The sequence below is a fragment of the Elephas maximus genome, chromosome 10 (assembly GCF_024166365.1).
Source record: "Elephas maximus indicus isolate mEleMax1 chromosome 10, mEleMax1 primary haplotype, whole genome shotgun sequence".
Lineage (NCBI taxonomy): Eukaryota > Metazoa > Chordata > Mammalia > Proboscidea > Elephantidae > Elephas > Elephas maximus.
The window spans coordinates 21,628,760-21,645,616 of record NC_064828.1 but is presented as its reverse complement, the minus strand read 5'-3'; the positions used below and the strand labels follow the sequence as shown (position 1 = coordinate 21,645,616).

Genomic DNA, 16,857 nt, shown 5'->3' with positions numbered 1-16,857 from the left:
TGAAGTCCTGGCCAGGGCAATTAGGCTAGACAAAGAAATAAAGGGTATCCGGATTGGCAAGGAGGAAGTAAAGTTATCACTATTTGCAGATGACATGATCTTATACACAGAAAACCCTAAGGAATCCTCCAGAAAACTACTGAAACTAATAAAAGAGTTCGGCAGAATCTCAGGTCACAAGATAAACATACAAAAATTACTTGGATTCCTCTATATCAACAAAAAGAACACCGAAGAGGAAATAACCAAATCAATACCATTCACAGTAGCCCCCAAGAAGATAAAATACTTAGGAATAAATCTTACCAAGGATGTAAAAGACCTATACAAAGAAAACTACAAAGCTCTACTACAAGAAATTCAAAAGGACATACTTAAGTGGAAAAACATACCTTGCTCATGGATAGGAAGACTTAACATAGTAAAAATGTCTATTCTACCAAAAGCCATCTATACATATAACGCACTTCCAATCCAAATTCCAATGTCATAGTTTAAGGGGATAGAGAAACAAATCACCAATTTCATATGGAAGGGAAAGAAGCCCCGGATAAGCAAAGCATTACTGAAAAAGAAGAAGAAAGTGGGAGACCTCACTCTACCTGATTTCAGAACCTATTACACAGCCACAGTAGTCAAAACAGCCTGGTACTGGTACAACAACAGGCACATAGACCAATGGAACAGAATTGAGAACCCAGATATAAATCCATCCACGTATGAGCAGCTGATATTTGACAAAGGACCAGTGTCAGTTAATTGGGAAAAGATAGTCTTTTTAACAAATGGTGCTGGCATAACTGGATATCCATTTGCAAAAGAATGAAACAGGACCCATATCTCACACCATGCACAAAAACTAACTCCAAGTGGATCAAAGACCTAAACATAAAGACTAAAACGATAAAGATCATGGAAGAAAAAATTGGGACAACCCTAGGAGCCCTAATACAAGGCATAAACAGAATACAAAACATTACCAAAAATGATGAAGAGAAACCAGATAACTGGAAGCTCCTAAAAATCAAACACCTATGCTCATCTAAAGACTTCACCAAAAGAGTAAAAAGACCACCTACAGACTGGGAAAGAATTTTCACCTATGACATCTCAGACCAGCGCCTGATCTCTAAAATCTACATGATTCTGTCAAAACTCAACCACAAAAAGACAAACAACCCAATCAAGAAGTGGGCAAAGGATATGAACATAGATTTCACTAAAGAAGATATTCAGGCAGCCAACAGATACATGAGAAAATGCTCTCAATCATTAGCCATTAGAGAAATGCAAATTAAAACTATGATGAGATTCCATCTCACACCAACAAGGCTGGCATTAATCCAAAAAACACAAAATAATAAATGTTGGAGAGGCTGCGGAGAGATTGGAACTCTCATACACTGCTGGTGGGAATGTAAAATGGTACAACCACTTTGGAAATCCATCTGGCGTTATCTTAAACAGTTAGAAATAGAACTACCATACAACCCAGAAATCCCACTCCTCGGAATATACCCTAGAGATACAAGAGCCTTCACTCAAACAGATATATGCACACCCATGTTTACTGCAGCTCTGTTTACAATAGCAAAAAGCTGGAAGCAACCAAGGTGTCCATCAACGGATGAACGGGTAAATAAATTGTGGTATATTCACACAATGGAATACTACGCATCGATAAAGAACAGTGACGAATCTGTGAAACATTTCATAACATGGAGGAACCTGGAAGGCGAGGGAAATTAGTCAGAGGCAAAAGGACAAATATTGTATAAGACCACTATTATAAGATCTTGAGAAACAGTAAAAACTGAGAAGAACACATACTTTTGTGGTCACGAAGGGGGGAGGGAGGGAAGGAGGGAGAGGGTTTTTTATTGATTAATCAGTAGATAAGAACTGCTTTGGGTGAAGGGAAAGACAACACTCAATGCATGGAAGGTCAGCTCAATTGGGATAAAATGAATGCTTGAAAGGTCAGCGGAGCAGGGGCAGGGGCCTGGGGAACATGGTTTGAGGGGACTTCTAAGTCAATTGGCAAAATAATTCTATTATGAAAACATTCTGCATCCCACTTTGAAATGTGGCGTCTGGAGTCTTAAATGCTAACAAGCGGCCATCTAAGATGCATCAATTGGTCTCAACCCACCTGAAGCAAAGGAAAATGAAGAACACCAAGGTCACACGACAACTAGGAGCCCAAGAGACAGAAAGGGCCACATGAACCAGAGACCTACATCATCCTGAGACCAGAAGAACTAGTTGGTGCCCAGCCACAATCGATGACTGCCCTGACAGGGAGCACAACAGAGAACTCCTGAGGGAGCAGATCAGTGGGATGCAGACCCCAAATTCTCATGAAAAGACCAAACTTAATGGTCCGACTGAGACCAGAGGAATCCCGGCGGCCATGCTCCGCAGACCTTCTGTCAGCACAGGACAGGAACCATCCCCGAAGACAACTCATCAGACATGAAAGGGACTGGTCGGCGGGTGGGAGAGAGATGCTGATGAAGAGTGAGCTAATTATATCAGGTGGACACTTGAGAGTGTGTTGGCAGCTCTTGTCTGGAGGGAGGATGGGAGGATAGAGAGAGAGGGAAGCTGGCAAAATTGTCACGAAAGGAGAGACTGAAAGGGCTGACTCAATAGGGGAAGAGCAGGTGGGAGTACGGAGTAAGATGTATGTAAACTTATATGTGACAGACTGATTGGATTTGTAAACGTTCACTTGAAGCTTAATAAAAGTTAATAAAAAAAAAAAAGTATGTTAAATGAAATAAGAAGTACCTTCCAAATATCAAAGAAAGTTAATAGTACTCCTTTTCTAGAAATTATGAGAAAACTGTCCAGATTTAACTCAATCACTTCCCGATCACTGGAATGCCCTCTTTCTTCATTCATTTCAAATTCCAAGAAGCTGGAAGTATCTTCTCTTTTCTCTAAATTCTTACTATTTCTTCCCTTTAACCCACCAACCCACTGCGCTCGAGTCGATTCCGACTCATAGCGACCCTACTGGACAGAGTAGAACTGCTGTACAGAGTTTCCAAGGAGCGCCAAAACCATGTAATACTTATGACTGCCTTGAACAGTAATTACTTGGACACGCCCTCAATAATAGCAGTTCTCAGGAGTCAAAGATCTTTATTCCTGTCAGTCACTCATAATTCCTACATACAGTAAGTACTCAATGAATAGTTTCTGATTAAATAAATACCTGTGTTTTAACTTGTCCCTGTGCCTTCCTAGCTTTTTGTCTTAGGCCTTCAACTGTGCTTCCATTATGTAGCCTTATGCTTATTCCACCTATCCTGCTTTTCCTTTTCCTATTTTATTCTAGTGATAAGGGTAGCCTAATCATTAACAGCTTAGCAATGGTACACTTTCGAAATCATAGGTACTAGGAGCTGATTAAAGTTTTGAGAGGAAGATCCAGCAATCCCACTCCTAGGAATACATCCTAGGGAAATAAGGGCCACCACAGGAATAGACAAATGCACACCCACGTGCACTGCAGCATTATTCACAACAGCAAAAAGACAGAAACAACCTAAGTGCCCACCAACAGAAGAATGGGTAAACAAACTATGGTACATACACACACTGGAATACTACGCAATGATAAAGAGCAACGATGAGTCTGCAAAACATCTCACAACATGGATGAATGTGGAGGGCATTACGCTGAATGAAATAAGTCAACCACAAAAGGAAGAATGCTATGAGAGACCACTACTATAAAAACTCATGAAAAGGTCTACACAGAGAAAGAAACGATCTTTGATGGTTACTAGGGAGCGGGGGAGGAAGGGAAAAACACTAACTAGACAATAGAGAAGTAGTAACTTTGGTGAAGGGTAAGACAGTACACAATACTGGGGAAGCCCGTACAACTTGACCATAGAAGCTTTACAGACGCATTCAAACTCCCTGAGGGAATGAACTACTGGGCTGAGCGGTGGGGACCATGGTCTCAAGGCACATGTAGCTCAATTGGCATAACACAGTTTATAAAGGAAATGTTCTACATTCTACTTTGATGTGTAGTGTCTGAAATCTTAAAGGTCTGTAGCAGCTATCTCAGATACTCCACTGGTGTTACCCTGTCTGGACCAAGGGAGAATGATGAAAATCAAAGACACAAGGGAAAGATTAGTCCAAAGGACTAATGGACCACAACTACCACAGCCTCCACCAGACTGAGTCCAGCACAACTAGATGGTGCCCTGCTACCACCACCGACTGCTCTGACAGGGATCACAATAGAAGGTGCCGGACAAAGCTGGAGAAAAATGTAGAACAAAATTCAAGCCACACTTACTGGTCTGACAGAGACTGGAGAAACTCTGAGAGTATGGCCCCCAACACCCTTTTAACTCAGTACTGAAGTGGCTCCTGAGGTTCACCCTTCAGCCAAAGATTAGACAGGCCCATAAAACAAACAATAATACACATAGCTCAACCATGTGCACAAGACTAAACAGGCACACCAGCCCAGGGGCAAGGACGAGAAGGCAGGAGGGGGCAGGAAAGCTGGATGAATGGGAAGGGGGAACCCAAGCTCGAGAAAGGGAGAGTGCTGACACATCGAGGGGTTGGCGACCATGTCACAAAACTATATGTGTATCATTTAATGAGAAACTATTTGCTCTGTAAATCTTCGTCTAAAGAACAAGTTAAAAAAAGTTTCCAGAGGAGTTTAGTGACTAAATTATAAATTATCACTGAATATGGATAGTCATAATTTAAAAAGAAGTATTACAAAGAAAGTCTGGGCAACATAAGAAAGAATTTCAAATGGACGATTAGCAATAATTATGCGTAAAAAATCAAAGAGCTGGCTAAAAACTTGTTAAGGCAGAGTTTCTACATGGGCAATGCTGGCACCTTGGGCAGGACAATTCCCTCTATAATACTGTTCTGTATATCACAGGATGTTTAGCATCCTTGGCCCCTATCCACCAAATCGAAGAACTCACCACTCCTAACCCCCACCCCAGTCATCTGACAATCTAAATACATCATCCATTTCCAAAGACAGGAAAGTACTGTTCCCATTTGAGAACCACTGTTATAAATAAATCAAATCAGTAAAACTTAAGAAAAAATTAGGCAAATAGAAAAACTTAAGGAAAAATTAAGTACAAAAAAGCCTGAATAATTGTAAGAAGATTATCTTAAAAGAGATTATCTTAAAAGCAGTATTATTAAGTATTATAAATGAAAAGTTTTGAATAAACGTGATTTCAAAAGACTTTGTCCTTTCAGTTATCTAACACAGAAGTTTGACACCATATTACCTATTTCTAACACTGGGCAGTAGGTACCCCACATATATTTTATACATCATCTTTTGTAACTATTTAGTATACAGGTCAACTAAAAATAGTACCTATGAAAATTAAAGGAAAAAAGCAAATAAATTTATCTTCCTGAAAACATATTCTTTCAGAAACATAAATCACCATACCATCTTCAATGACACGTCCTTTATCATCCAGCATGCCCTGGATTTCACAGCCTCTGACATAAACCAGGCCAACCTGCTCAATAAAAGGTCTCCTCCGGTCAAACTTAGTGCCATAAGGTTTTGTGGGGCGTACAGTAATTAAAAAGCATACATCATGCTTACGAAGACCTAGTAAAACATAAATATATTTTCACTGATTAGAATTTCATTTTTTTCAGTCTTTTGTCACCAAATTCTCATCCTCTTACCTTTGCAAGAGATAAATAAACATTTAAAACATCAGAGGTGATCAATAATTATATTTGCATTGTAACACATTTATGGGTTTTCCTATAATCTTTTGCCAAAGTCCACAGCTCCTAAGCCATTAGACCAAACAATGTACTTAACTGGTTTCCAAACTTTATTAAAACTATAGAGGCAGGAAGACAGAGGACAGAGAATTAGACTTCACAGCATGTGAGGTTCCACCACTTACCTTCGCCTGTCTGACCCATTTTTTTGTTGGCCACTGTATGATACAAACATATTTCGAAACAATCATACCTCAGTAACTAGATGTAGAACTAAATCAAATCAGTAATGTATGTGGGTCATTACAGTTGGTTCTAGTTTGGAACAAGCATCAAGTGTGGGTAAAGCTAGAAATAACTATGATTCCTAATATTGCCTTTATTGTTCACTTCCCAACAAATTCTATGCAAAGCAGCATAAGAACCAATGAGAATGGCTCTATCTGAGTCGTACTGCTTGCATGGTTTCTGATCTGCACAAATTATTACAGCCAAAGATGTGGCCCTGAGAAGCCATTTAGTCCCAACCAATGTAGACACTTCCCAGTCTTTCGTTAGCAAACTCTCATCCTCTAATCTTTGGCATCAGTGAGGGATGGCTGACTATCCTCTCCTAAAGTAGACCATTTTACTGTCATATCTTAATCTATATTAAAAAGATCTGTATTATAATGAGCTCATCTACTTCCCTTTCAACCATCTATGCTCACCTGTCCTAGCTGCACCTTTTGGAGCAGAACCCAGCATTTTGATTTCTGTTTAATTCTTAAATGGGAGTAACGGAGAGGACAAGAGGTTGAGCTTCATCGCTTCTCAAAGGGACAAGAAGAATGTTTCATAATATTTACTTTAAAATCTTTTATAAGACAATATTCATTACTGTTTACAGAGCCCCTCTCTCATTTTTTTGGCCATCCATTTTCAGTTACTCCATCTGCAATCAATACAAGGCCTAGACTTTCATGCTGGCTTCCCAGAAAACATCTTTCTTTCCACTATGCTCCATAACAATCAGTTGTCCCACAATACCCTCTTGTTCCCTTCTCTTGTCCATCAAAATCTATCCATCCTCCTTCTCATTCTGCCAGAGGCCTATGTTTAAAAGAAAAGAAAAAAACAAACAAAAGCTGATGGCTTTCTGATAGCAGCCTCCAAAGTTATGATGGAGGGGTTCCCAAGAAACATTCTTTTGTTCCCTGTTGTCTCGAAATTCCTATAAAGGGTCTTTTGTTTTGATTTTAATTTTATTTCCAACCAGTACTACCTCTGGGGATAGCCAATAAATTACCGAAGTTTATTACCCACTGTGTAAAACAATGTTATTTTAATACCTCCTTAAGCTTCAAGGGATAATAAATACAAGACCTTCTCCAGCTCCTTAATGCCTTTCTTGAGCTTCAGTAATTGTAATAAAGGTATGCATTATTCTAGATGTGTAATATGCCAGACTGGAACTTTTTTAAAGGATACAAGGGCCACAATGACAATCTGTCCCAAACTATACCCCCTACAATGGCCATTTGTTAAACATGTGGCCAGTTTTGTTGCTGGATTCCTTCAGAATTCTTTGATAAATATATCATTTGGTGCCTACGGTTATAAACAGCTATACCAGGAGCAATGATTTTTGAAAGCTGATCCATTAAGAGCCTATCCCTTTCCTTCTGGAATGCCAAGAAGGTAGGAGGACATAAAACCTACCAGCTACTGTTTCTCACAATGAGGCAGCAAGCGAGAGCTCTCGCAGACAGCTGGGAGAAAAACATTAAAATGCTAATTAAAAACCAGTTCATGTGCCATTTCTGACACGTGTTACCTATATTACTACTGAGTCCACTTGACATAGTAACTTTGAACTGAACCGCTTCTAAATAAAATTTTGATATAGACCTCCCCTCCATTAAATTTTGCCTAGTAAAGAAAGAGTATCTCTGCAATTATTATTTATTCTTGAATACATCTGATTTTATTGAGTCTTTAACTTCCTTCTTTGGTGCAAAGAAACTGCTATTATTTCTTTCTGAGTTGTTTTACTAGAACTTCTCCCCCCTCAAATTCCTTTTCAGATTGCCTAACTTTAATTTTTGCATCTTTATTCACCACATATTATATATATTCCTGTTTTTTTCACTTTGGCTGTTTTTATCTCTTGAAAAATAACAATTTTCCTTACTTGCCTGGCATGTGCACATTATATGTGTTGTTTTTCCCCTTTCTTTGGGGAACACTAATGTTTTTATCCTTCTTATATTGATCTTACAAATTCATAAATATTTACTAAATTTAAGACTTAAAACAGTATCCCTTTTGTAAGCTGTAATTTTCAAAACACTTTGACTTGCATGATATTTCATGCTAAGGTATTTAATTATTCTTGCATGATCCTTGGTACTTTTAGTAATAACAATCAGAAAGACAAATGACATTTTTAAGTCAAATTTTACAGATAAAACTTAATAAAAGGATAAAACATTGAGTAAAAATGCTTTGCTTGATGCTCTAAGTGAAAGCCTATTTAAAAGAGGGCAAAAGGTAACTTCATTCTTGAAATACAAAATTACCTTCCCATTCATCTTTGATGTGATCTCTGACATTCAGATTGATGGTAACGTCAGCACGAACCCGGGTTGGCCAGTTTTCACCTATGTTGGGTTTGGCAACCTCGACTACCGTGAAAGCCACGATGGGCTGGGCCATTCGTGCCCAACCCCCAAACACCACACCACCATACTCAGATTGCCTGGAAAACAAAGAGGTGGATGATTATCAAACAAATCACAACTTTCCCCCAACTTTGGACAAGTAAGACTAGTAAATAAGGGTACATATTTAGCTAGTATTTAAGCCCTAGCATTAGTAACCTGGATTTCCAAATTTTTTTTTTTTTTAATGTAAGCCTCAATATATAGTGTAAATCATAGTTCATGGTCCAGAAAAGGAAGGTAAATAGGAATATCTCCCCCCGCCCCTGCCCTAGAAAAAAAGGTAACACTCTGTACACAAGTGCCACTTTATTAAAGAAAAAAAGAATGCAGTACTATTAACTTGATTTTAAGTTCTTATCCTTTTTCTCTCTTCATCAACATAGTCTCATCTGTTTATTATTTTATTGTAGTGTATTTCTATAATTTGCTTCAAATACATTTTGGAACTAGCGAAAATTAAAAAAAAAATGAGCAAACACCTTGCTTTAGGGTGTAATATTTAAGTCATTTAAAAGACGCTGTCATGGATAGGGGAGGAGAATCAGCTAGTTAAATAACTAGACCCACTATGATCCAAAAACCCATTCTTTTATATTGGTCTAACTAGTGATTTACTATTTACATCAAATAGTTTACCTGGAGACTCCATAGCAAAACTGCAGCAACACTACAGAATTGGAAAGTACTGCCAAAAGCAATGTTTATAAAGATTAAAAAACCCAATATCCTACATAAATGCTTTATGTGTCACAATAAAAAACTAGAAATTAATAACATCAAACAGAAACTAGTTAAAAATAAGGCATCCTGGCCCTTTTAGACCTCATCATTTTTAACAGCTTTCAATGATGGCCAAGTAGGAATAAATTTTTTTTTTAAGTTATTATGTATGTGAATGAACCAACTCCAAAAGTGACGTTTTCTTCATTCTACTGAAAACACTGTAACTGAAAAAAAGTCTTCACTTAATAACATACTCAGTACTCTGGTACGTTTGTTCTGTTTGGCACTAAGTGAAATGTAAGTGAGTCATATCTGAATTGCTGGTTAATAAATCCCTACTTTGCAAAATGGCCAAAATTAGGCCCAGAATCTCAGCATATAAACTCAAGGTAACCACACACTCTAAGGAAGTTTTCTGATTCAGCACTCTCCCAGGGTCCAAACAACGGACAGTAATTTCAGCAAAACTGTGGACAGGGATGATCAGCCAGTAGTTTACAAATGTCCAACTGTTTGCCCGTGTACTGACTCAACTGATTAAAAAAACCCAGCGCCGTCGAGTCAATTCCGACTCATAGCGACTCAACTAATTATTAAGTCAAAAATATTTTTCCTTAAATGTTGTGTTTTATAGTTTTACCCAGAATAACTTTTCACATAATAATTAATTAAAAAATAGAACTGTGTATGAAATAAAAATCAGCAGTGAAAAAAACAGATTATAATCACTGTATCCATGTAGCTCTCTGCAATCAGTAACGAGAAAAGCCTGGAAGATACCTCAATCAGTTCACATTCAAAAACTGTTAAGCTTTTTATAAAGAATGCAGTATAACTGTTTATGTATCCATGATGTAACCTAATGTAATGAAAAATCATTTCACCGAATAAATTTTACTCATTTGTAGCCACTTCCTAAACGTAATAACTTATTTCCATCAATTTCATACTTACACTGAATTTGGGAATGAAGGGCATTTACCCAAAGTCAGCCATGTCTAACAAATTAACCTTTGTAAGTCTTGTAATGCACAGGTCCCTACAACTAACTACAATGAAAGGCTTTTATTAGGGAAAGGAATTCCAGACATCAGCTGGCACATGGAGAGTCGAGTTTAAACAGAAAAGTCCCTGAAGTAATTAGATCTCCTTAACTGGCCCCACAAGTAAATTCTGATGATTTAGTCTCTTCAAGGTAAACTATGGGAAGAGGGCCAGAGAAGACTTTCCAATGTCCCTCCCCATGCAATGTCCAGCAATGCTCCTCACCCCCCACTTCTGACAATTCTTTCAGAGAGGCTGACTATTGGTGACAGTCACAAGAGCAGTTGGGGTGGTGGGATACCCCTTTACCATAAGCTTCTCCCAGGACTTAAACTGTCTTGCCCTGTGCTGGCCTGGGGGCCAACTCATACCCTTCCTTCTCTCTTTACACTTTTACTAATGTCCGACCCACTCCCCTTTACATTTCTCCCTTCCCTCCCTGAGAATAATGACCTCTCTTCCCTCATCCCCAGTCTCCCAGCCCCATCCCCAAAGGATCCAGACTCATATTGTATATTCTGACACTTTTGCTATGTTTTAATTCACATTAAATAATTTCTCAAATGGTAAACATCTCCATTTTGGAGGGCATCTTCATGCCAGGTATATTATTTCTAAATACACTGCTGAGGTTTCTGGCAAAAGTATGTCAATCACTGCTTGCCCCTCTTCATTACGAATAGAACCATTGTACTAACCAGGGCTTCATCCTGCTGACGCTATCTTCGATGTCCTGCCTAATTTCGTAAGTTGATTCTAAGCGGAAGAGATTAAAGTTCCTGAGGAGATAGTCATGAAGAGTCAAAAACTGCAAATTTAACTTGGGAAGAGCAAGACAACCTGAAAATGAAAATAACATCCATATTTGAATTATTCTTTTAATCATGTATCTGTTTTCCTTATAAAAAATGGTACCACAAATTTGATAAGAACCTAATTTAATGAGGCCTAAAACACAGCATAGTTGATACATATTATCATGTTTATTTTCACCCCAAAATTGGAACCAAGTTAAAAAGTGCTGTCTATTAAGAGTTTGAGCTGAAAGACGAGTTTCATTAATATACGTGATCTGCGTATCAGCGACCCATATACAAACAGTGCTACTTAAAAGTATTTGAAAATACCTGAAATTAATAGTCAAAACAAATTCTTCTTTTGTCACCTAATTTATATTTGACAAACCCTGAAGTAACTAATGCTACTATAAACTAGATCCATGACAAAATTTATCAGGAAAAACTGACTGAGCAGATGACGTTACCTAAGTTGACCTCCAATGATCACTGCTGTCCTCTGAGCCTCCCTTCTGGCTACCCTTCAAGGGCCAGGTCTCATTTGTATGTTATTACAGACCAGCTATTCCTGGAGTTATCTGACCCTTCTCTGACTAGATTAATGAACGATATTTTTCTATTATCCTCACTTAACACTATTTCCCTTGGGTAGTAACCGACCAAGAAGTCAGCAGCAATGTGAAAAAGATAAAAAAAATAAACAGAATCTCAAAACACGTTTTACTGGGAAATCATATTTTCATTATTCTCATCCCCACCTACCAGAGCCAGAAGCAATAATGAACCTAAATGTATAAATGTATAATGTATAAATGTATAAAAAGCTCCACATAATTGACCTTGGTAAATTCTGATTGGTAAACTATTCTTTTAGGCTTTCAGGTTGAAGGATCCAAGGTAACAGCTATGGCTCACTGTGGACTTATACATGTGTGCACAACTAAATACACAGAGAAACCACTATTGTGCTTAATTCAAATACACAGACGCAAGTAACCCAGAAATTATTCCGGATGCCCTTCTAAATAAAACATTGTTTCAAAGGCACCCATAGAAAATAAATATTCTGGTAGTAAAGGAAACAATTCTTGCGAAGGACAATCACTTTCTTCTCCAACTTCAAAAACTAAGTATTTACTAGGGCTCTAAGAAAAGGAATGCATCACAAAATGACCAGATTAATAGATAGTGAATAATTTGATCTCTTTAGATAGCTGCAAAAACTAAAAAACAGTTCTCTTGAGCAACATATACAATTAGGTATTACATGAAACAGAAAAATTGAGATTAATAACAATAATATTCTTAATAGAATAACATGGATTCTTTATAGTGCTTAACTTAAATAGCACCTTTCTTCTAAGTTGCAACACTCGATGAATTAACAAATCTAAGCATTAAGCATCAATGGCCACTAACACCACAAAAAGAGAGCACCAGACATTACATGCTTCCTGATGAAAGAATGTACCACCACCTATGCTCTTGCCACAGACACAAAACCTCAGCCTGATCAAGCCTTTAGATTCAGCTGCCAGTTAGCAAGAAAAATAAAGACCAGAGAAACAAGGTGTAGTACACCATGAGTACTCAATCAGAAAAATCTAGACCATGGGAAACCTCTAGGTAAACAATCCGGGTTCTTCAATGGACAAAAAGAAAGAGGTATGGGGTACCGGTAAAGTAACAGGGATTCTAAAAATAATAGGCAGGATTGATTTGGGCATCTAGGGATGCATACTTAGGTAATAAAGTTATAAAGAAATGTTACAAAAGTCAGCAAATGCTTTCTTTCAGGTAGAGGGAGGGGGCTGTGCAACTGGGACAAGGCACATGGAGGGGTTCCAGGGTAGCTGGCCTGGTAGTTACAAGGGTTTCGTGGTTTCTCCTATTCATTATGCTCTATATCTTGTATGACTTTCTGTATCTTTTTTATTATAAAAAGGTAAAAAAGAAAAAGATTTTACAAAGACTTTCTTTACAATTCTTATTTAAATTTTTTACATCTGTCCCAATTTCACAATTATTTTCTTTCCTTGGAAGCTGGAAAACAGCTTGCACAATATGCAGCATTAGCTTTGATCTTTGCCTACTTTACAGTGATAGAAATTGGGCCCAAAAACACAGCCCTATGGTTAATAAAAAACAATGGCGCCACATAGCCAAGTCTCTGATAAAACTGCATGTGACAGTTACACCATGTGGCAACCAACACTGTTCTGAAATGCTTTCATTCCATCAAAGGTATAAAGACCCTTCAATTTTGAGAGGTATTCTTTTTCCACTTAATCACAGGGGTGCAGAAAAGGTAGTATTTTCCACTAAGCAAATGATGTCGTAAACTCAGATCAGCACCACTGGACAATACTCAAAACTAGACATAAGACTGTTTACTTTTTTTTTTTTTTTTAAAGGACTTGTGTACTTTTTGACTATTAAGAAGACAAAATACTCTTAAGTGCTGTTCTGTCTGTCAGGGACTAACTACTCAAAGAGACTAGGAAGAAAGATACAGCAGTCTACTTCTGAAAAAACAGGCCAGTGAAAACCTTATGAATAGCAGCGGAACACTGCCTGACACAGTGCAGAAAGATGAGCCCCTCAGGTTGGATGGCACTCAAAATACGATGAGGGAAAAGCTGCCTCCTCAAAGTAGAGTCAACCTTAATGACATGGATGAAGTCAACTTTTCAGGACCTTCATTTGCTGATACGACGTGACTCAAGACAAGAAGAAACAGCAGCAAACATCCATTAATAATTGGAACTGGAACTTATGACGTGTGAACCTAGGAAAATTGCAAGTCATCAAAAATGAAATGAAACACCTGAAGATTGATATCCTAGGCATCAGCAAACTACTGGCCACTTTAAATCAGACAATCAATGGTTTACTATGCTGGGAATGACAAATTGAAGAGGAATGGCGTCACACTCATCGTCAAAAAGAACATTTCAAGATCTATCCTGAAGTACAATGCTGTCAGTGATAGGGTAATATCCACATGCCTACAAGGAAGACCAGTTAATATGACTATTATTCCTATTTACGAACCAATCATTAAGGCCAAAGATAAAGAACATGAGGATTTTTACCATCTTCTGCAGTTCATCAAACATACAATCAAGATGCATCCATAATTACTAGTGATTGGAATGCAAAAGTTGAAAACAAAGAAGAAAGACTGGTAGTTGGAAAACATGGCCTACTACTATCACTAGATACAAATGACATCAGAGATCACATAATAAAATTTTGCAAGATCAATGGCTTCTTCCTTGCAAATACCTTTTTTCAACAACACGAACAGGTGGACCTCACCAGATGGAAAACACAGGAATCAACTTGACTACATGTGCTGAAAGAGACAATAGAAAAGTTCAGTATCATCAGTCAGAACAAGGTCAGAGGCCGATTGCAAACAGACTATCAATTGCTCATATGCAAGTTCAAGGTGAAGCTGAAGAAAATAAAGACAAGTCTGTGAGAGCCAAAACATGACCTTGATTATATCCCACCTGAATTTGGAGACCATCTCAAGAACAGATTTGACGCAGTGAACACTAATAGCCAAAGATCACAAGTCGTGGGATGACATCAAGGATATCATACATGAAGAAAGCAAAAGGTCATTAAAGACAGAAAAGAAAGAAAAGACCGAAATGGATGTCGGAAGAGACTCTGAAGCTTGGTCTTGAATGTAGAGTAGCAAAAGCAAAAGGATGAAATGATGAAGTAAAAGAACTGAACAGAATATTTCAAAGGGTGGCTCAAGGAGGCAAAGTACTATAATGAAATGTGCAAAGATCTGGAATTAAAAAACCAAAAGGGAAGAACATGTTCAGCATTTCTCAAGCTGAAAGAATTGAAGAAAAAATTCAAGCCTCGAGTTGCAATACTGAAGGATCCTGGGGGAAAACACTGAACAACACAGGAAGCATCAAAACAGGATAGAAGGAATACAGGGTCACTGTACCAAAAAGAACTGGCTGACATTCAACCATTTCAGGAGGTAGTATATGATCAAGAACCAATAATACTGAAGGAAGAAGTCCAAGCTGTACTGATGGCATTGGTGAAAAACTAGGTTCCAGGAATTGATGGAATATCAATTGAGATGTTTCAGCAAACGGATGCAAAGCTGGAAGTGCTCACTTGTCTGTGCCAAGAAATTTGGAAGACAGCTACCTGGCCAGCCAACTGAAGAGATTCATATTTCTGCCCATTCCAGAGAAGGGTGATCCAACAGAATGAGGAAATTATCGAACAACATCATTAGTATCACACGCAAGCAAAATTTTGCTGAAAATAATTCAAATATTGTCACAACAGTGCATCAACACGGAACTACCAGAAATTCAAGCCAGATTCAGAAGAGGACATGGAACAAAGGGTATCATTGCTGATGTCAGGTGGATCTTGGCTGAAAGCAGAGAATACCAGAAAGATGTTTACCTGTGTTTTATTGACTATCCAAAGGCATTCGACTGTGTGGATCATAACAAATTATGGATAACATTGTGAACAATGGGAATTCCAGAACACTTAATGGTGCTTACAAGGAACCTGTACATAGACCGAGAGACGGTTGTTCAAACAGAACACGGGGATACTGCATGGCTTAAAGTGAGGAAAGGTATGTGTCAGGGTTGTATTCTTTCACCATACCTATTCAATCTGTATGCTGAGCAAATAATCCGAGAAGCTGGACTATATGAAGAAGAACGGAACATCAGGATTGGAGGAAGCCTCATTAACAACCTGTGTTATGCAGATGACACCATCTTGCTTGCTGAAAGTGAAGAGGACTTGAAGCACTTACGGATGAAGATCAAACCCACAGCCTTCCGTATGGATTACACCTCAATGCAGAGAAAACACAAATCTTCACAAATGGACCAATAAGTAACATCATGATAAACGGAGAAAGGATTGAGGTTGTCAAGGATTTCATTTTACTTGGATCCACAACCAACACCCATGGAAACAGCAGTCAAGAAATCAAAGGATGCACTGCATTGGGCAAATCTGCTGCAAAAGACCTCTTTAAATTATTAAAGAGCAAAGACGTCACTTTGAGGACTAAGGTGCACCTGACCCAAGTCATGGTATTTTCAATCGCCTCATATGTATGTGAAAGCTGGAAAATGAATAAGAAAGACTGAAGAAGAACTGATGCCTCTGAATTATGGTGTTGGTGATGGATACTGATACCATGGACTGCCAGAAGAGCGAACAAGTCTATCTTGGAAGAAGTACTGCCAGAGTCCCCCTTGGGATCAGGGATGGCAAGACTTTGTCTCAGGTACTTAGGAGGGACTAGTCCCTGGAGAAGGACATCATGCTTGGTAAGGTAGAGGGTCATTAAAAAAGAGAAAACCCTCAACAGGATGGCTCAACACAATGGCTGCAACAATGGGTTCAGACATAACAATGTGAGGATGGAGCAGGACAAGGCACTGTTTCGTTCTGTTGTACACAGGATTGCTATGAGTTAGAACCGAGTCAACAGCACCTAACAACGAGGTCAAAGAGTTAAGATGCCACATGTATATGGCCATAAATGTTTGCAGTTCGAACGAATTAGAAAAGTGAGAAAACAATGCATTAACCACTGTAAGAACGTAAAAAGATACGACATCTGCCTATCCTGAACTCTAGCACAGTTCTTGCAAAGTCAAAACAATTTTACTGGAATTATGGTTACAAGATGACTCTGAAGTACCAATTTTTCTTTTAAATAAATATACTAGAACATATACATGTGATGTCTTTAAAATAGTCACATTTCTTCCAATAATGATGTTGTTCAAAAGGTT

The 16,857-nt window shown here is 38.2% G+C and overlaps 1 protein-coding gene across 1 annotated transcript in view; it reads right to left on the bottom strand.

Annotated features, from left to right (window-relative positions):
* AQR (aquarius intron-binding spliceosomal factor) overlaps nucleotides 1-16,857 on the bottom strand; it is a 120,996-nt gene that overhangs the window by 58,466 nt on the left and 45,673 nt on the right. Inside the window, exons 16-18 of the mRNA XM_049898977.1 lie at nucleotides 10,940-11,081; nucleotides 8,331-8,509; nucleotides 5,477-5,644 (exon numbers count right to left, since the gene is read on the bottom strand). Of these exons, the coding sequence (XP_049754934.1) occupies nucleotides 5,477-5,644; nucleotides 8,331-8,509; nucleotides 10,940-11,081 (489 nt within the window). The remainder of the gene's footprint in view (nucleotides 1-5,476; nucleotides 5,645-8,330; nucleotides 8,510-10,939; nucleotides 11,082-16,857) is intronic.